Below are 21,173 nucleotides of genomic sequence, written 5' to 3' on the forward strand. Positions count from 1 at the left end.
TCTAACTTGAACCACATGGCTTTTAGGGAACGCGGTTGCACTCTGCTGAGACGCTATTTTTAAACCGGTGACGGCTCCGGCGATGTTCCGAGCGTGCTGCAGACAGGCACGGCACGGCCCAGGCTGCCGGGGGCTGCCGGAGGGAGCTCGGGGGCACTTTGTTCCCCTCCCTGTCCCCCAGGTGTGCAGGCAGTGCCCCCTGGCCAGCGCAAGGGCAGGTGACAACTCTCACCGAACGCCCGGTGGCTGCAAGGACACAAGTTGGAGGCTTCCTGAGTTCAGCTTTCCTCCTCCAACGGTGGTGGCCACTGTTGCAGAGGAGACAGACAGCCACAACCTCCTGCTCCCTCCAGCCAAGGGGTCCGAGCAGCAGCACTCCCAAATTCCTCCCCTGGGGGCTGAGGCTGCACAAACTCATCACAGGCTGGCTGGGCACTGGGGCTGTGCCAGGGGCAGGGGTGCTTGGGGAGCGTGAGGATAGTGTCCATGTCACAGACGGAGCATGAGGACATTAAAGCATCCCCCCAAATTCCCTCCTGGATTACTGCAGAGACTCTGCTTGCGGAGAAAAGCCCCGCTTGCTAGGCCACTATGCCTGGCACCACTCCCAGTTGTGCCAGTGGGAGGAACTGGTGGCATACTGGGTCACCTTCCCCTCTGACGCCTCTTTTGTCCCCGGAGAGAGGAGCCTTGAGCCCGTGGTGAGCAAAGGCACCCAGGTGAGGGATGGGGCCAGCTTCTGCCTCCCGGTCCCTGTCCCTGCTCCACTCCAGCAGTGGCATTTCTAGGACCCCTCCATGGTGGTGCCAAGGCAGTGCTGAGCAGTGCCAGCTGCCACCCGCCGGGCCTAGGGGGTTATTTTTAGCCCTGGCTGGGGATTTGGGTGCTAAGCAGCCGGCACCTCACAAGCTGATTTGAGCACTAAGCTGAAAAGCTGGGGATGTGGCCAAGGCAGGCACAGATCCGGCCCTGGCCCCCACCTGCCCCCGGGGCTGGGGAAAGGGGAACCAAGCTCTCTGGGGAGGGGGCGATGGGCAAGCCTGAGGTGCTGTGGGGTGGAACCCCCATCCTGCTGCCTGTGCCTGTCAGCCCTCGATGCCCAGGGGTGCCAGGGGCAGTGACATGGGGGGAATGGGGCTGTTGGAACCCCTCCAGTCTGCTGGGACTGGCCCTGGGAAATGCCGTGGGCTGGGCGAGGCGGGAGCAGGCCCCAGCCAAAGTCAACTCAGCCACCAACATTCCCAGGCTCCATGTGCTGACGGACGCCCCAGTGCCCGGGGCCTGGGCAAATGGGGTGCTATTCACCCCCCAAATCCTCCTCTTCCTCACACGTGTGCTCCTGCACGTGTTTTTCCTCTGGGACTGTTTTGGGAGCAGCCAGGAGCCTGCAGCATCCCCTTTCCTCAGGGGCTGAGGCTGTGGCGGAGCCAAGGCTGGGTTTGGCACTGCTTTGGGCATGGAGCCAGCACCTGGAGCTGGGGCCGTGGATATGCTTAGAGCCCAGTTCATCCCACTGTGGGGATACTGTAGAGCACCCACATCGTTTGTGCAGGGAAAAATTAGGGTGCTGAGCTGCTCTGAGAGCTGTGGCAAAAGAGGGACAGCAGGGTGAGACACTGGAGTGCTGAGAGTGCCCTCGGCCTCAGCCCAAAACTTCTCACTTTGACCCCTAACCAGCTCCTTGTCACCTTCATCACCTCCTGCTCATTCCTTGTCCCCCATGCTGGGGTCCCCAGCAGCCAGGCTGCTGCTTGGGAGGAGCCATTCCCCTGGGGACACCCAGCATGGTGGCTCATCACAGCGGGTGAATGACAGAAGACTTGACCTTGGCCTGTTCCCCCCATCGCCCCTTACCAGCTCCAGGGTGGTGCCCGCTTCTCGCAGAGCCTGCAGCCTCCCCGGCACGCCAGCTGGCTGCCAGCCCTGCCTGGCACCGGGGCCTGCCCGCTCCTGCCCACACATGCCAGAGGCAGAGCTGGGCCCAGCCCCGGTGCTCAGCACCTGTGCCAAGGAGCGCAGCCTGACCCTGCCGACACCGAGTCTGGCCCCACACGTCACGCTTCGCTCTCGCACCGACGGTGGGTTCACTGCCCACACTGGGGCTCGCAGCAGCCAGCACCCGCCATGCCTGGGGATGGGCAGCGTGGATCCAGCCAGCTCTGCTCCCCCTCCCGAGGGAGCCGCAGCATCTCCGGCTGCGCCCGGGCTGGTGGGTGTTTGGCAGACGGGCGCGGAGGCGGCTCTCGGCACTGTACCTGTGCCAAGCAGGCGGCTCCGCAATGCTGCTGGGGCCAGCGGGGTACAGCTTGACCCCAGTGGTGGCCAGGGCTCTGGGGGAGCTGCTGGGGGGTGGGAGTGGGGACCAGCCCCAGCCCTGGGTGAGAAGGGCCCTTCCCTGGTTCTGCCCGGCTGGGTTGGGGCTGTTCTGCGGGAGGAAGGAGGCGGCTGCGTGCAGCGTCCGGCCCTGCCGTGTGGGCTTCCCAAGCTGCTCGCCGTTCATTTCAGAGCTTATTAAGAGCTGGGCTTTGTCAATATGGCACCATATAAAGCACATTGTTGTCTCTTAGCAACCTTAACTAGTTTAAGAAGAATTTTATTTAGTGTTTTTTTTTTTTTTTGAATATAGAAGAAATGCACCAGGAAACGGCTGCGCCAGCCGGGTTCATCCGGGAGCACCCGCTCTTCCCGCACGAGTCAGCGGCACAGCACAATGGCTTGGCCCCAGCTCCAGTCCCAGCTCCTGGCGAGCAGGGCCTGCTCCCAGTTACAAAATGGGAGGGCAGGGAGCACTGGGAGGCTGCTGGGGGAAGGACACAAATCCAGGGATGGCAATGCTGGTGATGGGGAGATCAACAGGCTCTGCCAGACCACATCTGGGCAGCCTGCACGAAGGTGGGAAGGGTGTGGAGCGACACTGTATCTGGTGTGAGAACAGGAGGGAGCCTTGGCCATGCCCCATTATTCCCTGTGTCCCCAGCCCTGGCCCTGCACAGGAGCTGTTGGGGTGCCATGGCCAAGGGTAAGTGGTAGCAGAACCACAGGTCCTCCACTCCTGCCCAAGTGGGACCAGAATGGATGGAGACAGGGCTCCCACCACATCCCTGCCTGGGTTGGACTGGGATAACTGGGCCCCAGCCTCTCACTCTGCATGGTGCTGGAGCTGGTTAATGGCAAACGGCGCCTGGGAGCATTAACTCAAGCAGGGGGGTGGGAAGGGGGGGGGGTTACAAACAGGCGCTGAGGGTGAATCTGCAACCGCAGGAAGTCAGTTATTAATTCGAGGGAGACGTTTTGCCCCTTGATTTACTGTCATCAGGCTTTTATGTAACGGCAGGGCAAGGGTGGGCGATGCTGTGGGGAGGGGATAGACGAGGCAGGATGCAGTCCAGCATCTCCCCAGTGCTCCCTTCTGCTGCTTCCTGAGCCCCCGCCATGTGAAAGGAAAAGGGGATCAGGGTGGGAGCCCACCGGCTCAGTGTGCCACCGTGTGCCTGGGGAACATGGAGGACCCCGAGAGAATCCTGTGCCTTCCTCATGGGACTTCCTCCTCCCTGCCCCCCCCCAGTTCTCAGTCTGGGCCCCGGCAGGCTGTTGACATGGCTGGGGCCTCATGTCCTCATGTCACCTCCTGGGTCGGGGGACAGGAGCTGGCACAGCAGCTGCCGCCTGCATGGTGCTGGTGTGCAAACATGGGGGTGTTTGTGCATGGATGCACTTGCACATGTGGATGGACGTGCACGTGTAACCGTGTGGGCATGTGCACATGCCTGTGTGTGTGCAGATGTGTGCACACATAGGTATGTTTGCACGCATGTTTAGATGTGTGTGCACACAGGTGCATTGCTGTCCTCTCAGCACACACCATGGGCACCACCACGCACATGCTGAGGAACACGCATGCACACGCAGTGGGGACAGGGGACACGAGGGGTGTGAGACCCACAGCAGCCCTGTGGCAACACTGAATGTCAGGGGACACAGCAACCCTGTGGCAGAGGACACGTGGCGTGTCAGAACCCCACGGCAGCTCTGTGGTGGGGGGACATGTGGGGTTCCAGGGGACACAGCAGCCCTTGGTGCCGGCTGGCAGGTGGCCCAGGCGGGAGAGGGCTGGGGGATGCAACACTCCCCTGGTTTCAATTGGCTGAGCGATAAATAAATAAAAGGGAATTAAATAAATAGAGGCGAGTCGGTTTATATAATCGCTGGTACAGTTTGTCCTGAACCTCTGCACGGATTAGAAAGCTGGCACCGGCCGTGGGTCATTAGCAGCTGGGCTGAGCCCCCCCAGCACGACTGCCCTGGACCCAGCCCCCACCAGCGGCCCCCAGCCTTGCCCCCTATTTACCTACCCGGGTACTTTTTAACGAGAAACCTTGGGAAGGGCTGTGCATGTGTGTGCACGGGTGTGTGAGTGCTCGCAGGGATCTGTGTGCATGTGTGAGCTCTGTAAACGTGCACAGGAGGACACACAGCTGTGTGTGGGCATCTGCCTGTGCTCAGGTGTGCCAGAGCAGGTTGGTGTGTGTGCAAGGAGCTGTGTGTGTGCTTGTGTCCAGTGTGTGCATGTGTGTGGGGGTGTGCACCAGAGTGTGTGCATGCACATGTATTTTCATGTTTGAGTGCGTGGGGGCCAGCACACACATGTGCCTCTGCACGTGGTGTGCATGTGCAGACGTGTGTGTGTGTGTATGTGTGTGTGGGCACCTCACACCTCTGTGTACAAGCACGAGTGGTTTTTCCCTCTCTGCTCAGGAAAGCACCTTTCTCCCACCGCTCCAGTTTCTTCCTGTGCGCTGGGGTGTTCCTGCAAAAACATTTGGTTTCTTCTCTGCCTTTTGGAACAGCGTTTGGGAGATGCGTTTGTTGGAGTGTGCGGGGAGCCCCCTCAAAAATTGTGGCACCCAGGGCAGGAGGCGTCAGTGTGCCACAGGACACACTGGGTGCCAGCTGGCAGGGAGCCCATTTCTCCCCGCCCCTCCCCAGACACCCCCACAGCCCCCCCGGGCCCACCATCACTCGCAAACCTCGACTCCTCTCCTCAGCTGCCCCAAATTGCTCCGAGTGGGCCACGGCAGAGCGTCCCACGCCGGGGATGGCCGGCGGAACCCCCGATGTCCCCGGGCTCATCCCGGACTGTCCCCGCAGTGCCCCGCGGGGTGCCCCGAGCCCCGCAGGACGAGGCTGCGCTGCCGCCAGGTGCCGGGGCTGAGTATGCCCGTGATGCGTCCGTGCCTGTGCCCGTGTCTGGGCCGCTGCCGGTGCCCTTCCCCGTCCCCTGCCGGTGCCCTTCCCCTGCCGGCGCCGGCGCCGGTGCCGGTGCCAGTGCCCCTTCTACTGTCCGTGTCCGTTCCCATGCCCGTGCCCGTTCCCGTGCTGGTGCCCGTTGCCGGTGCCCATTGCCGCGCCCGTGCCCGTGCCCATTCCCGTGCCGGTACCCGTGCCATGCCGGTGCCGGTGCCTGTTCCCGTGCCCATGCCCGTATCGGTGCCCGTTCCCGTTCCCGTGCCGGTGCCCGTTCCCGTGCCCATGCCCGTTCTCGTGCTGGTGCCCGTTCCCGTGCCGGTGCCGGTGCCCGTTCCCGTGCCGGTGCCCGTTCCCGTTCCCGTGCCCATGCCCGTTCCCGTGCCGGTGCCGGTGCCCGTTCCCGTGCCGGTGCCGGTGCCCGTTCCCGTGCCCATGCCCGTTCCCGTGCCGGTGCCCGTTCCCGTGACGGTGCCGGTGCCCGTTCCCGTTCCCGTGCCGGTGCCCGTTCCCGTGCGCGCTCTTCTGCTGCCATCTAGTGCCCACGCACGGGCCGGTCCCTGCAGGGCGCCATTCGCTCGCGGCCTTTCCCGCCTGGGCGGTGCCTCGGCTCCGTCTGCCCCAGAGAAGCCGCCTGTACCTTGGGGACAGCTTGATGCTCTCACTGGGTGGTGCCGGTGGGCTGGCCCCCGTGGCTTTGGACCCTGAGGTGGCGGTGGGCCCTTGGCTCTGTGGGGATGCGGAGCAGCATTCCCCCTGGAAACTGGGAGAAACCGGGCAGAACCACGGTGCCCGGGAAGAGGTCTGTGGCACAGGTTGCCGTGATGGCACCTGGATTGTCCTGCCACACCCTTCCCCGCAGCCACCCCCATCTCACCGGGCACAGGCTGTGGTGAAGAGGTGCAGGATCCTGGTTTTCCCCATCAGCGACCATCCTTGGTGCTCTCTGTGCCTGGAAGGGACAGTGCCGTGGAGGTGCCATGAGTGGCACCAACCCCAGGCAGCACCAGCCACCTCGATGTCGCTGAATGCCCGACCTGCGGACCCCACCACAGCCAGCCCCGATGGAGCCATTCTACGCAGGATGATGGAGAGCAGCTTTCCTGCCTCTCATCCCGAGCTCCCTGAGATGGATGGACGGCCTCGCCCTGCGCTCGATACCTGCTGACTCAGGGACTCGTGCGCCAGCATTGACGGATCAACCTCTGCATTGCTGCTGGGGCTCAGCAGTAAATCGGCTGCGCCGGAGCCAACCGAGCCCACGGAAAAGTCGTGTGCGGGTGCTGGCCCTGCCCAGCGAGGAGGGGGTGATCGATGGGGTGTCAGCAGAGATTCAGGCTCCCTGGGGCTTTGCTCAGGGATGTCTCAGCAGGAGATGCCGCAGGGGTATTTTTAGCCACCATTTTTAGTAATTCATAGCTACCTCCAGCCTGATTAATTTTTTTCTCCCTTGGTCAATCCATCACACATTCTTCCCCAGCGGATGGATGCGTGCCGGGAGCTGGGCATGCTGGGAGGGGTTGAGGCAAAACCTGGACACTGGGTCCATTTCAGAAAGCTTCATGTGATTCTGTTTTCCACGGAGTAAAATAAAACACCTGTATGAGGGACCCCAAATGCTGAGAAAACCCCTGTCTCAGGTGCCCCCCAGCAGGCCAGAGTGGATGCAACGGTGATAACCTGTGAGGCAAAATTGGTTCTGGGATTGTGTGCTGACCTGGACCACCTCCTGGGGTGCTCCAGCCTTTCCCAAGGCACTTTCCCAGCCATAGATGCCAAAATGGGAGCCAGGGAGAGGCTGCAATATCCCACATCTGTTGTCTCTGGTGAAAGCATTTTCACTCAGGCCTGATTCAGCCTCTATTTCCCCCCCCCCCCCCCCCAGTTGCTGCTGTTTTCCCAATTGCTGCTGCACCCAGGATGAGGACACACAGTCCTGCGGGCTGCTGGCATCTCCCAGGGGTGCACAGAAGGTGGATCAGGCAGCTGATGTTCTTGTCCCCTCGTTGGGAAATGTGAGCTTAGGGAGCTCAAAGGACAGGTCTGATTTGGGCTTCAGGCTCCCGTTTGCGCTTGCACCCACCCGCCTTCTGGACCCTCACAAACTCCGTGAGCGCCACGGCACCAGCTGCCCGCGTGGGACCCAGAGTTTGTGGGTGCACCGCAGGGCACGCAGCAGTGGGGTCACCCTGACACCCCACAGAGGCCCTGGGCTCCTGCCAGTCCCTCTTCCGGCCGGCCGAGCGTCACCCTCCGCCCCCGTGTCCTGGCGCGACCCAGCTTCCCTGCGCCAGTGGCTGCGGCCCGAGGCAGCGCGGGGCTGCGGGGGCTGCCTCAATGGCCCAATTTTCTTGCTCTGAAGCGCCGGCTCTGTTCGGCGTCAGGCAGGGCAGTGGGATGCTGGGGCAGCGTGGGTGCTCCCGAGGGAAGGGGCACTGTGCTCCCGCTGGGCACGGGTGATGCCAGTGCCCCCCACCTCCAGCTCTTTGATTCTGGCCCAGCCTCTTGCCCTGGAAACTGCAGCTGCCCACGGTAGGGTTGTGCAGGGCAGGATCTGATCTCCTCTCCCTGTGCTCTGTGCCTGAGCCACAGCAGAGCTGGCAAGATGCCAGGCAGCATCCCCGCATGATGACGGGGACACCCCAGTGTCCCCAAGGTTTGGCTCTGACTGGATTTTCGGGGTTCCCTTGTAAGCCTGAGTGGTAGCAGTGGCAGTGGTTCATGCTTCCTAGCTGGAATCTGCTCAGCCTGTCTGCTTCCCAGTTATCCTGTCCTGGGAGAGCTGTGGGGTCCCTTGCAAAGGGTAGTGGGTTCTTGGGAGCTTGGGGACTGCAACCCCTGGCTCAGGTTTTGCTGTGAAGCTGCAGAGAGGTTCCTCTGCTTCCCAAAACCAGTCTGGGGTTGTGCCCAAAGCAGACTTAAATCCAGTTTAAGGCGGTTCACAGCCCCTGCCTTGGGCCAGCGCAGGTACTGGGGGATGGACAGACAGACAGCCAGCCAGGCCCCCTTGCTGGGGCCGTCTCAAGGACAGGAGCTGAAGGGATTAGATGGGGCTGGCAGAGATGGGATGGGGCTCACACCAGCAGAGACTTTCACTGCCAAGCAGGGAGATGCTGTTTCCGGCCAGCAGCAAAGATTTCTCCAAAAATATGTGAGTAAAGCACCTGGAGAGAGCTGGGGCAAGGACACTCAGGTTGGGACCCAGGGCAAGGCTGGGATCAGTGAGAAGCTATAGAAATCCAAACCCCTGAAACAGCAGGATGACAACTGAGCACGTGTGGGTCAGTGAGTTCCACCCTAACCCTCCTTCCCTGCCTTGGTCCCAGACAGGGCCAAGGCACAACCTTCCTGTCCTTGGCCCCAAAACCCTCTTTTGCCCATGATCAGCTTCCTCCCTCCAAAATCAAACAGCCAAGAGCTGCTCCTGCACTCCTGACCCGGCCGCCCTCACTCACCATCCACCAGGTCTTGGCTCTCACGTCGTAGCAGAGCTGCCACCTCACTGAGTCCCCGGCCGCCGGTGCCACTGCCGTGCCTGCTGCCTCCATCCCCGCCAGCTACTCCGGGAGGTGGCTGGTGCAATGCCCTGCTCCCAGTGCCATCACAGATCCTTTTTCCCCTCAAAAAGCACCCAGGGCAGCTCCCAGCTCTGGGGAAAAGCAGCTGGATGGAGGCGAGGAATACTCTCAGTCCGGGAGTTCCTGGGCTGCCCCCGGGGAGGCGGGTCGGCTGCTCTGGGTGGGCTGGTGTGTGGTCACTGCCGCGCAGAGGCTGTGCCAGTGGCTGGACGTGCCAGAGGGACAGCACCCACGTCAGCGGGACAGCAAAGGGATGTGCTGGGTGGGTGGGACAGCAAAGGGCTCTGCTGGGTCTTGGAGGGTTTGGGAGTTGCTTTGGCTTTGTCTGCCCAGGGAAGGGGCTGCAGCAGGTACCACCTACAGCCTGCCAGCCTCTACTCCAGGGACCCCGACACGTCCCTGCGTGGTTGATGGGCTCCCATGTCACTTGTTACAGAGCTGTCCTCTGTCCCCCAAAACACATGTGCTCAGATGGGGGGACCCTTCTCCTTCTCCTCCTTCTCCTTCTCCTTCTCCTTCTCCTTCTCCTTCTCCTTCTCCTTCTCCTTCTCCTTCTCCTTCTTCTCCTCTCTGGCTCTATAAAACTCAGGGATGAAAAGGGGGTGTGTGGGAGTCTCACTTGAGGATAGGGGGGAGCTGGACACCAGCCAAGCTGTGGGGGCTGATCTCTGCTCCCAGTATTAGGGCAGGATCTGGTCACTGGGGATTCCTGGCCCTGTCACCCTGGTCCCAGCATGACCTGGCCCAAGGAGGTAGGAGGTGCCTCAGGGGTGTGACCTCCTTCTGGCCCCACTGTTGCCACGTGCACTGTGGGGTTTCCCAAAGGATCCCAGCGGGGGTCACGTCTGTCCCCTTCCCTCTGAGACTGGTCCCTGCTCCCCACAAAGGGATGAGCCATCTGGGATTTTGGGCTTTGCCACAGAGAATTCTGACCCCAGTGAATACTCAGTGCTCTCAGTTGTCCATGTCACCATGTCCATTTATCATCTGTTCTCCTGGGAACTGTGATTTGATTTGGAGTTTGGGGGTCATGGGCTGACCACCCCCATGTGTGGCTGAACAGCCGGCTCTGGCTTTGTCATTCTCAGGGACAATCAGATCCTTCCCAGTGCTGCCTACTGGGAAAAACTGGTCCCTGCTGAGTGCCCTGCCTTCCCCCTATGCCTCCTGTTCCCCCCGTATGCCCCCTGTTCGCCCTATGCCCTCTGTTCCCCCTGTGCCCCCGGCCCTCCTGCCTGCTGCTTGCAGACTTTCCAATCCCAGGGTTTTGCTGCAGGGACTGAGAAAGTTTTTGAGGAGGTTTGGGGTTTCTTTTTGCCTTTTAAGGCCCAGGAGTCACAGGAGAAGCTGAGTTTATGCCGAGCTGGAGATTTGATGACATTTGGGGATATTCAGACAGGAAGCTTCTGGGGATGGAGCCATCCTGCTGCCTGGGGCCCGGGGGGGTTGGGCACCACCACAGACACAGTGCCAAAGGATTTTGGGATGGGTGAGATGACTGTGTGGGAAGGGAAGAAGCACGAGGGGCAGGTTGCAGGAATTGAGCTCCTGGAAGTAATTAATTTCAAGGCATGGAGATTACTTCCTGATTTACTTTTTTTTTTTTTTTTTTTTCTTCTAAATATCCTTTTTTAAATCCTTATTTTTGATCAAAAGCCAGGCCTTTTCTTGGGAAAAGAACTCTGGAGCTTCTCATGAATACTTTCCTTTTCAATGAGACTTTTTTCATCCAAACAAGGGTTTGGGGCAGAAAATAAACCCAAAGTTGAGCCGTGTTTGCAGCTGAGAGCTGGGTACCAAGGCAGGAGGGTGGCACTGGGCAGCAGTGCATGCAGTGGGGGGGGAGGTCAGACAGATTGAGCTAAATGAGGAAAATCTTCCTGTTTGGAATCTTCCAGAATTCCTGTTTGGCTTGGAAAAAGTGGCTTAAGAGTGGTGTGTGTGACAATGTGAGCGTGTGTGTGTGTGCGCGCTGATGCGTGTGCACAAACAGGCAAGCGTGTGTGACACAAGTGCGTGTGTGACACAAGTGCGTGTGTGATATAAGTGTGTGTGTCTGTGTCACGTGTGTGCCAGCACATGCGGGCGATGCACTGATGGTGAGTGGAGCAGACACGTCCTGCTAGAGGCAGCTCTGCTGCCCCAGGGCTGTGGCAGTGGCAGGAGCAGGGAGGACATGCCATGAGGCAGCACCCAAAAATACATTGAGAGGCCTTGGTGGGGTTGAGAAGAGCCTCTGGCACATCTCTGGCTGTGGGGAAGGGCTCTGGGGGTGGCTGGGTGGACCTCGAACCTCCTGCTAGGATGGTGGTTGTGAGGGTGGGCGCTGTGGAAATGCAATTTGCCAGAGCTTGGGGTGCCACACAGTCCTGGTCCATCGCCAGGGGCATCACTCAGACTTCATGTGAGTCTGGAAGTGCTTTGACAGGCAATGGGGGGCAGAAGAGGGTGAGAGCCCCCCAGAGTGAGGGGCAGGAGGGAGATAGCCTCAGTACTGACACCCACCCTGGCATGGGCCCCCTCTGCCATTCCTGGGGCAGGGCTGTTGGGAAGCAGAGAGCTGTTGGGAAGCAGAGAGCCAGGAGAATGGATGTGGTGGGGAAGAGGCCGGGGCTGAGCCAGATCTGCCCATTGCTGCCCACCGTACCAGTTCCTGTGGCATCCCCGCAGTATTCCCCAGGGCCTTATCCCGGGAGAAGGGAGGGAGATGGCAGTGGGGCTGTTTGCAGCTCTGCTTCATGGGCCTCCCTGCTGCCTGAACTGGGTTACCCTGCCTGGACTGCCACCTCACAGGGCTCTGCGTGCACATGTGTTGGGGACAGGGGTTGTGCAGGTGTGTGAGGGCACACATGGATGTCCAGCTTCCACATCTCTGGCCACCAGTGGCTCCAGTACTGTGCTGTCAAGGTGCTGACCCACCCCAGGCCTGGAACTGCTTTGGGAGGGTCAGACCCTGCTCTTTTGGGACCACTCATTTAGTGATGAGGGACCAGTGTGCAGGGTCAGGCCAGTGTGCATTCACTCACACAGGTACCCTCGTGTGCATGTCTTCCCTTGCTGTTCTGTGCCTCAGTTTCCCTTGGGATATTTTTTCCCCCTGATCCTCCTGATGCCACTTTCTGCCGGTCCCTGCAAGATGCAATGATGCAATGATCCCGTAGGACACCTTTGCTTGCGCCACAGGATCAGCAGGATGGGCGTGTGAGCCCATCACCTGGCTCCACGGCAAGAGGCGGCAGATGGGGACAGGATGAAACCCTGTCTGAGCTCATGTCCCCAGTGACAGAGGTGGAGGTCTCTGCTTTACTCTCATGTGGGACCCCTTCCATGAGCGTCAGCATCTGGAGCTAGGTGCCGGTCCCTGTCTGGGACCATGGCAGCTTCTGCAGCCACTGAGCTGGGATCACTGCCCAGATCTGAGCTTTTCTTTGGGATGTCACATTTGGTGGCCGAGAGGAGAGAAAGGACAACAATGGGGGATGACAGTGACAACGTCCCCCACTTGCTCAGACCCATCTCTGAACACGCACAGCGTGGCTTGGGAGGGGGGCCATGCCTGGAGGGGGTGAGGTAAATTCTGCACGCCAAAACCACCCCTCCTTTAAGGCAGTCCAGGGAGGACACGGCTCCCCTCACACACCAGCTGTACAAGCCAGACGACCCCACCCTCCCAGGGAAAGGAGGGCACGACAGCCCCCCCGCGGCTGTAGGAGCCAGCCAGACCCCACCCCCGGGACAGCACAGCCCCCCCTCTTTGGGCAGGGCCCTCCGCCCCTCCCGCGGCGGCTGCGGGTGTGAGGCCCGGTGCGTTCGGCCCCGCCGGGACCCCAGACCCGCCCGGCGCCGGCGGCGGGGGGGCTCGGGGGGCGGCGCCGCGCGGGCGGGGGCGGGGGTGACGTCAGGCGCTGTCCGCGGTGCTGAGGGAAGATGGCGGCGCGCTAGAGCCGGGCGGCGGCCAGGGCCCCCCGCGCCCCCCGCGCCCCCCGGCACCCACACCGCCACCATGTCGCTGCTCTGCGTCGGAGGTACCGGGGCACCGGGCGCGGGCCGGGCGGGGGGCGCGCCCCGCTGCCCCTCTGCTCGGGGCGGAGAGGGGGGAGCGCGGGGCCGGCGGGGCAGAGGGGATGTGGGCAGCAGGGGGGCGGCGAGGGGGGCTCCGTGGGAACGGCTCCATTCACTAGCACCCGGCGCGTGGATTTATGAATGAACCGGCGGGGGCGCGCGCGCGGCGCGGGAGCCGGGAGTGGGGGAGGGACGGGGGTGTGGGCGCGCCCTGCCCGCACTGGGATCCCCCCGGAACCCCCCGGCATCCCTCCGAACCCTGAGCCCAAAACCCCGCCGGGAGGGACGGGGCTCCCTCCGCGCCTCCCCCCGCCCCATGGGGAGGGCAGGGGAGGGACGGGACTCGCCCCGTAACCCTCCCTGGCTCCCCCATCGCGGCTCCCTCGCTGCCGTGGGATGGGGGCTCCCCGCGTGACAATTCCCGGGCTTCCCACATAACCTCACACCGCCGTGGGGAGGCAGCTTCCCCCATAACTTCCCACTGTCGGGGTGGGAGGGGGCTGCCCTATAAAGCCCCCCCGGCCTCCCTCCGTAGCCCTCCCCGGCCGTGGAGAGGGGTCTCCCCCCTCGCCGCCCACCCCAGCCGGCTCCTGGCTATCCCTCTCCAGCTTCCCGCCCCTTCGGAGCCCCCTTCTTCCCACCCTGCTCCCCCCGCGTCTCTTCCCACACCCCCCTCAATCACAGACCTCCACGTGCTCACCCCGAAACACCCCTGCCCATACACCCCACCACTGAATCTTTCCTCATATACCCCTTTACCAGGACCCCACCCCTCACGCCTATCCTCAGGCACCCCCACCCTACAGACACAGCCCTCTGCATTCCCAAATACCCTCTCATCAAAAACACCCCATATGTGCCCCCAACACCCCACATCTATCCCACAATTACACCCTCAAGCACCCCCGACCCCTAAAATCCCTCCACTCCCAAAAATCATCCATCCCCATCTATGTATCTCTGCATTCTCACTCCCCCAAACTGACCCCATGCACCCCAAATCCCACATTCTCCCCACTTCCCTCTGTGAACCCCTAAATACCCCCCTCAAATTACAGCCCGAGCCCCAGCTCCACCTCCTGCTGCCCTCATGCCTCTGCAGGTGTTGCCCCACCTGGGCATGATGATGCTGGTGGGAGTCAGGGCAGCTTGGGGGGTCTGGTGCTAGTGTATGCCCAGTTAGGGGACCTGGTGCTGGTCACCCCATACTGGGATGAACTGGGGGGGAGTGCACAGACAGGGGATGTCTGCACCCAGCACACTGAGCCCTGCCCAGCTCGGTGCACAGATGAGTCCTGCAGGCTTGGCCTTAGCCTCGCTGGTCAGTCTGGATTGAACGCTCAGTAAGGGGGGGACAGAAGTCCGGAGGGAGCCCCTTTACCCCTTTCTCAAGGCCCTATGACAGCCTGATGGGGGCGGGGTAGCACTCGTGTGTCTTGGGGTCATAGGATGGAGGTGGCAGAGTGACAGCTGGGACAGGGTGGGGCATAGAGTGTCTGGGATTCCCCCACTCCAGGTGAAATCTGGAGGAAAATGCGGGCTCTCCCAGGGCTGCCTGAGTTCATCAGGATGGGGGCTGTGCCCCCTTCCACCCCCTGACATGTCCTTGTCCTTTAGGTGCTGTCACAGCCCCCTCTCTCGTGGCAGTGCCACCGCTGGCGTGCCCGTGTGCCCCCCCCAGCCAGCCCCAGATTTCGGGTACTCTCCTCTGGTGGGGGGGGTGCCTCTTTACTCCCACTTAAAGGACTGTCACATGTGGTGACACCCTCGGTGGCGCGGAGGGTGGCTGCTGAGAAACAGCTCTGAGTGGGTTTGGGCTTCCCCCAGTGCCCCGTCACCACTGGCTGGTCACGCTTCTCATGCTATTTTGGGGGGTCCCGGGGGCGGGGGTGCCACCCCAGAGCCTCCCCCAGGCTTTCCCTGCCCCTCCTGGGGGGCTGCGGCCATGTGCAGCCCCCGGGGGCTTTGTGCCAGGGGTGTCCCTGCGTGACAGGCACTGCGGTGACCTGGGAGTGTGGGGTGAGTGGGGACAGGAGGGAGTGTCTGGAGTGGCGGGAGGCAGACAGACAGATGGACAGGCGGGCGGACGAGCATCCGGAGAGACAGATGGAGAGACGGAGGGACAGATGGATGAAGGGGATTGGAGACGTGATCACGGAGGCTGAGGGGTGGGTGGATGGACTGACAGAGGGCTGGAGGGATGGAGGGAGAGGACGGACAGAGGGGTGGATGGAAGGACAGACGGGGGTGGGTGGATGGACGGACAGACAGATGGAAGGATGGATGGAGGGGTGCATGGAGGGCTGGACAGAGGGTTGGATGAAGGACAGAGGGATGGACAGATATTTATGGGGGGGTGGACATAGGGATGGATGTGTGGAGAGACTGGTAAGCGGACAGAGAGTGGGGTGGATGAACAGATAGGGGAGTGCATGGAGAGACAGGTAAATGGATGGACAGAGGGGTGGACACACAGGAGAGGGACATACCGTGGGTGGTGGGGTGAGTGGGTGGACAGGCAGGTGAATGGATGGATAGACAGAAGGATGGGTGAATGGAGAGACAGGAAAATGGATAGAGGCGTGGGTGGATGGACAGAGGGGTGGGTGGATGGGTGAACAGCAAGATGGATGACAGATGGATGGGTGGATGGACGGAGGGATGAGTGGGTGGAGAGCTGGGTAAATGGACAGACAGCATGGTTGGATGGACAGAGGGATGTGTGGACAGGCAGAGGAGTGGACAGATGGACAGGCCTGTTGGGGCATGCCAACAGCCCAGCCCAGTTTTCATGCCATTCCCAGTCCAGTCTCTGCCAGCTGTCTCCTGCCTCAATTTCCCCAACTGGTCAACATCCCCCGAGAGGAGCCAGATCACTCCAGCCTGGGAAGATCCCAGCTTGCTGATGTCATGAGTGTCACACTTGTCCTCAGCTCCTTGCCTGGGGACTCAGGTTGAATTTAGCCCCAGGGTGGCACCCCAGGACTCACCACCCCTGTGCCAGCTTTGATGGGTGGGAGGGCAGAACATCCCGCAGATGGTGACGGCAGGACTTCTCCCTGGCAGGAGATGACAGCCAGGAAAACCACGTGTTCCCTGGGTAATTGTTTGTTCCTGTCAGCTTGGGTATTTTTGGAGCTTTTCCTTCCTCTGCTCTCCCGTTCCTTTTTGGAAGCAGCAGCTGGTGAAGAGTAGTGGGTGCCCCTGGGCCTGGGGGAAGGGGGATCCCTGTCAGCCACAGGCAGGTTCTGGCACCAAACGCTCTATTAGAACGGAATAATATCAATTTATAATATGTATAATATAATGTATAAATACATTACATTTAATTTACATAATTATTACACACAGTGGTGCCAGCCACCGCAGACAGTCCCCAGGCTCCCAACCTGATGTCACTCGAGGATCTTTGGGATCCCGGAGCCTAGTGCCAACCCCCCACGTGTGAATTCCCTATCTCTGAGTGAAGCTGCAGCTCCTGGAGCCCTGTGATTCCTTGGGAACATGGCTGCCAGTGACGTAGCTGGCGAGCTTCCTTCGGGCCAAAAGCCACCCAACGTGTCACCCTTTCGGTGGCACGGGGCAGGCAGCCGAGTCAGAGGGTCCCCAGTTGTTTTCCGAGGCGATGATTTCCCTGCCTCAGTTTCCCCGAGCCTTAGGCGCCACGTGGCCTCCTCCCAGCCCTGCCAGGCACGTGGCGCTGGCGGCAGCCCCGCGTCCCCTCCAGCGCTGGTGGCGGGTGACAAGCGGCTGGCGAGTGGCACGTCTCCGAGATCAAATTACCTTTGATGTCGCCAGGGCTATTTTCATCCCTCCTCGGTCACGTTGGTCCTGCACCCGCTGGCACCCGCGTCATTTAACCGTTTTCCGGGTGCTGTGTCATTCCCTCCCCGCCCGGTCCCCTCCTGTCAGCCCCGAGGACACCCCTGGGCCCCGCCACCTCCCCCGACGCTGGCAGCCGTCGGTACCTGGCTCTGCTCACCTCCGTTTGTCCCCCCCGCCCCGCAGCCAGAAGACGGGGACTGACCCCCACCCAACTGGGTAGAGCTGTGGCGGGGCAGCCAGAATTGGGGGGGTTTCCATGGAGCTGAGCAGGATCGGAGGGCTCCCTGCACCCCCCGATGGGCAGGATGGGAACCAGCCCCACAGTGCCCCCGCGGGGGAGACGGGGCTGGGATGCTATGGGGATGTTTTGGGGCTCTACAGGATTTTGGGGGAGCATCTCCTCCACCCCTGGGGCTGTTTTTGGGCAGGGAGGGTTGCAAGCCCCCGACCCTCCAGGTTTCCTGTGGGAAATCTGGGTCAGTGGTTTGGGAGAGCCTTAACCCTGGTCCTGCTGGGCTGGTGCCACCCAGCTGGGACTCGAGTGGGGAACAGGGTCCCCCAGATCACAGGTTTTCCTCTAGATATGGATGGTAACATCATCTGTTTCTCCAAATAAATCCCAAATCAGAAGAGTGGGGTGGGGGTTGGGGGGGGTAACACTTCCTCAACGGGGCAAGGCTGGTCATTTGGGGTTGCAAGCTGTCCCAGAGTAGCAGGTTTTTTGTGGTACCCTTTTCTCCCCTCTGATGCCCACCTCCTCCTCATATCTGATCCCTCACCCTCACTTGGCATGGGGGATCCCAGCACTTTTCCCATCTGGCAGCTGGGGAGGTGTGGGAGGCAACCAGAACTGGGGTCCTCCCACCCCCCTGACACCCTGGTGGGGATCCCCAACCTTTCCCCGGGGTCTCAGCCTGATTTTCTTCCCTCCCTTTGTCCCCGCAGTTAAAAAGGCCAAGTATGATGGGCCGCAAGGTAAGTGAGACCCCAGCTGCCTGCCCACCTGAGGGGAGAGGGTGGGAGGCTCTTGGGCTGGCTGGATGTGGCAGGGTCAGAGGAGGGGCTGGGGAAACGGGTCAAGGGAACCCTTAGCTCTGGAGGCATCATTTGGGGACAAGTTGGGGACACACACACCAATGGGGGTGCCCTGGACGGAGCAGGGGGCTCACATTCTACTAGCCCTGGCAGGTGTAGGATCCCTTCTAGGACTGGGGTGCTGAGGGAAGTGTGTGGGGGGGTGGCAGTGGGCGGTGTCAGGGAGTGGGGACATACTGGTGGTCACTTCACCCTCTGCTTGTTCCCACAGAGAAGTTTAACACCTATGTGACCCTGAAGGTGCAAAATGTCAAGAGCACGACCATAGCAGTGAGGGGCAACCTGCCCTCCTGGGAGCAGGACTTCATGTTGTAAGTGTCCAGGGGGTCCCCTGAGCTCCCCCATCCCTGCTGCTTCTCCTCGCCCCCATAAATAACACAGAGAGTCCCCCGTGCCCCGACCCCAGATGTGGGGGGCTCACCTGAGTCCTGGGCCCGGGAGGACAGGTAGAAGCTGGGGTGGTCCCAGGAGGCTGCTGGGACCTGAGGGGGGGGTTAACTTCATGGGGGTAACCTGATACCTTTACTGTCCCCAGTGAGATCAATCGGCTGGACTTGGGCCTGACTGTGGAGGTGTGGAACAAGGGGCTCATCTGGGACACCATGGTGGGCACGGTGTGGATCCCCCTCCGGACCATCAGGCAGTCCAATGAGGTAGGGAGGCAGGCACAGGCATCTCCCTGCTGAACCCCAAAGGGACGTGTGCCACCCCCAGCTGTCCTTTGGCCACCCTGCCTGGGGCCAAACCCTCTGGGGTTGTGGAGCCACGAAAGGTGGGTCTGGGAGCTCTCCTCACCCAATTTCTACCCGACAGGAGGGCCCTGGGGAATGGCTCACACTCGACTCCCAAGTCATCATGACCGACAACGAGATTTCAGGCACCAAGGATCCGACTTTCCACCGCATCCTCCTTGACACCCGCTTTGAGCTGCCGCTGGGTGGGTGCCGCGGCCCCCAGGCCCAGGCTGTGTCTTTCCTTGCCCTCAGCCCCAGGGGTGCTCATGAACCTTGGAGCTGGGGCTGAGGGTCTGATCCTGTGGCCCCAGAAGCTTGAGGGCTGTTTTGGGGGAGGTCTGTGCACCAACTGGGGTCTTTGCCCTCGCAGATATCCCTGAGGAGGAGGCCAGGTACTGGGCCAAGAAACTGGAGCAGCTCAACGCAATGCGGGACCAGGATGATGTGAGTGCAGCCAGAGCTGGGGTGAGAGGGCAGGGGCAGTGCTGCCAGCAGGAGCCCTCACCAGCCCCTCTCTCCCCAGTATGCCTTCCAGGAGGAGCAGGAAAAGCCTCTGCCTGTGCATGGCTCACAATGCTGTAAGTGCTCCCCTGTCACTGCCCCAGTGTGGGACCCCCACACCCTCCTTTCTCCCCACTACCACACCGAGGAATTTTAAGGGGTGGGCTCCACATCTGCTTTGAGGCATTGGACCCTAACCCAAGTGGGGCCCAACTTCACCCGATATCTGGTCCCCGTACCTGTTCCCCATCCCCATTCCTGTTGTCCTTCTGTGTTTGCCAGCGTTTCTTTGCTGTCTCCCAGCTCTCACTCAGTGGGTGAGCCTTCCTGTGGGTGGAGGGGAGCAGGGCATGGGAGCAGTGGAGCTGATGACGACAGTTCCTCCAGGGCAAGGGGCAGCAGGCTGGTGTTGGGGCTGCTGGATGCCTGCAGAGGCATTTGGGGTGACAGCTCAGTTTGTCCCAATACGTGCCTCAGTTCCCCCTTCTGTAACCACCCCAGGGGTGTGTGCATCATTCAGTGCCCCTGTGCCCAACCCCAGGTCCTGTCCCCTGTCAGTGCCACCATGCCTGGCCGTAGCATTGTCCCCAGCCTGAGTCAGTGACACCATGCCCACCCCAGGCACTGTCTCCAGTCCAGTTTGCTGTTGTCATGTTCAGGCCCAGGCAGCGTCCCAATGCCAGTGTGCCCCATCCTGGATGCTGTCCCCAGGGCAGTGTCCCCATCTCAGTATGCCCTCTGGGAAGATCCTGGTTCCTCCCAACCAGCTGCCTCCATCTTTATTGTCTCTGCCCCTTTCTTTGTAGGCAACTGGAATTATTTTGGCTGGGGAGAACAGCAGAGTAAGTATCCTGCCCACTCCTCTATTCCCAGCCTGGGGGTTCCCACCACATCCCTCTTTGCCTGGCTCAGGGCTCAGAGGACCTGGAGCTTGGGTCTAGCCTGTGGTCTTGTGCCATGACTCTGTACTGGTTGAGGACAGTGTCACGAAGTGCCCTGTCCTGGGCAGAGCTGTCCCCGTGGGCTGGTGGGTACGTGGCAACACGGGGCTCTGTGCCCTTGGGGTGTCCCAGTGGCACTGAGCAGCTGGGGCTTTGCCTCTGTGGTGGAACATTGGTGGCAGAGAGGGAGGGTCCCTGCCCCCATTCTCTTCCCCCTTCTGTATGTCCCAAATTCCACCTTCCCCTCATCCCCCCCAAACCCTTCCTGTGCTGAGAACGTCAGCTTGCCCCTCATCCTGCCCTGGGCCCACCTCCCCAGCACGGTCCCACAGCGGTGGGGACACAGTGGTGGCACTAAAGGGTCTGTGCAGCGTGGGGAGCAGATTTGGGCCATCCCCTACCCCACTCACTGTGGCCCCTTGCAGACGATGACCCCGACAGTACCGTGGACGACCGGGACAGTGACTACCGCAGCGAGACCAGCAACAGCATCCCCCCACCCTACTACACCACGTCCCAGCCCAACGCCTCCGTGCACCAGTACCCCATGAGGCACCAGCAGCAGAGCTCCCGCGACTCCTACACTGACTCCATGCAGAGCTACGAGATGGACTACTCGGACCAGGCTCCCATCAGGTAGTGTGGCCACAGCCAATTCACCCTGGGACCGGCTCTCTCAACCTCCCCCGCAGGTGACAGAGGCCAGCAGGTCCCCAGGGTGACACCAGGGATGACACTCCCAGTGCGGTGGGTGACAGAGGGAAGGATGCTGAGGTGAGGAAGAGCGGGGTGGTGCTGGCCCCATCCAAGCCTTTCCTTCTCACTGGGAAGTTTTCAAACTCTTTTGGGTCACTGCCCCCCTCTGTCCTCACTGGGTTTGGGGCCCCCCACCCCGGCTGTCCCTGCTGGGAGCTGGGCAGTGGAGTGTGGGGTGGCTGGGGACGCAGACGTGGCAGAGCCCAGCCAAAAGTGCCAGCCCCATCCAGGTGGACAGAGCCTCCCTGCCAGTGTCCCCATGGCAGCAGGGGGTGGCGGGTGGTGGTGGGACCTCGCTGACCATGTTCCTCTCCTCCCCGGCAGACGCTATGGTAGCGTAGACTCTGCCGCAAACGGACGCAGTGACGCTGAGTCCGGTTCTGAGTCGAGCAGGCGGACCAGCCGCCAGCCTTCCCTTGAGAGCAGGCGGTCCCTAG

The 21,173-nt window shown here is 61.4% G+C and overlaps 1 protein-coding gene across 1 annotated transcript in view; it reads left to right on the forward strand.

Annotated features, from left to right (window-relative positions):
- Positions 1 to 12,750: 12,750 nt before the first annotated feature.
- The window catches only part of UNC13A (unc-13 homolog A), a 37,622-nt gene continuing 29,199 nt past the window's right edge, over positions 12,751 to 21,173 (forward strand). The window contains exons 1-9 of the mRNA XM_066205546.1: positions 12,751 to 12,847; positions 17,655 to 17,684; positions 18,016 to 18,115; positions 18,340 to 18,457; positions 18,618 to 18,741; positions 18,909 to 18,982; positions 19,062 to 19,116; positions 19,846 to 19,881; positions 20,406 to 20,616. Coding sequence (XP_066061643.1) covers positions 12,826 to 12,847; positions 17,655 to 17,684; positions 18,016 to 18,115; positions 18,340 to 18,457; positions 18,618 to 18,741; positions 18,909 to 18,982; positions 19,062 to 19,116; positions 19,846 to 19,881; positions 20,406 to 20,616 — 770 coding nt within the window. The 5' untranslated portion in view covers positions 12,751 to 12,825. The remainder of the gene's footprint in view (positions 12,848 to 17,654; positions 17,685 to 18,015; positions 18,116 to 18,339; positions 18,458 to 18,617; positions 18,742 to 18,908; positions 18,983 to 19,061; positions 19,117 to 19,845; positions 19,882 to 20,405; positions 20,617 to 21,173) is intronic.

This window comes from Chamaea fasciata, unplaced genomic scaffold, assembly GCF_029207755.1.
Source record: "Chamaea fasciata isolate MVZ Bird 193981 ecotype frontalis unplaced genomic scaffold, bChaFas1.0.hap1 SCAF_28, whole genome shotgun sequence".
Taxonomy (NCBI): Eukaryota; Metazoa; Chordata; class Aves; order Passeriformes; family Sylviidae; genus Chamaea; species Chamaea fasciata.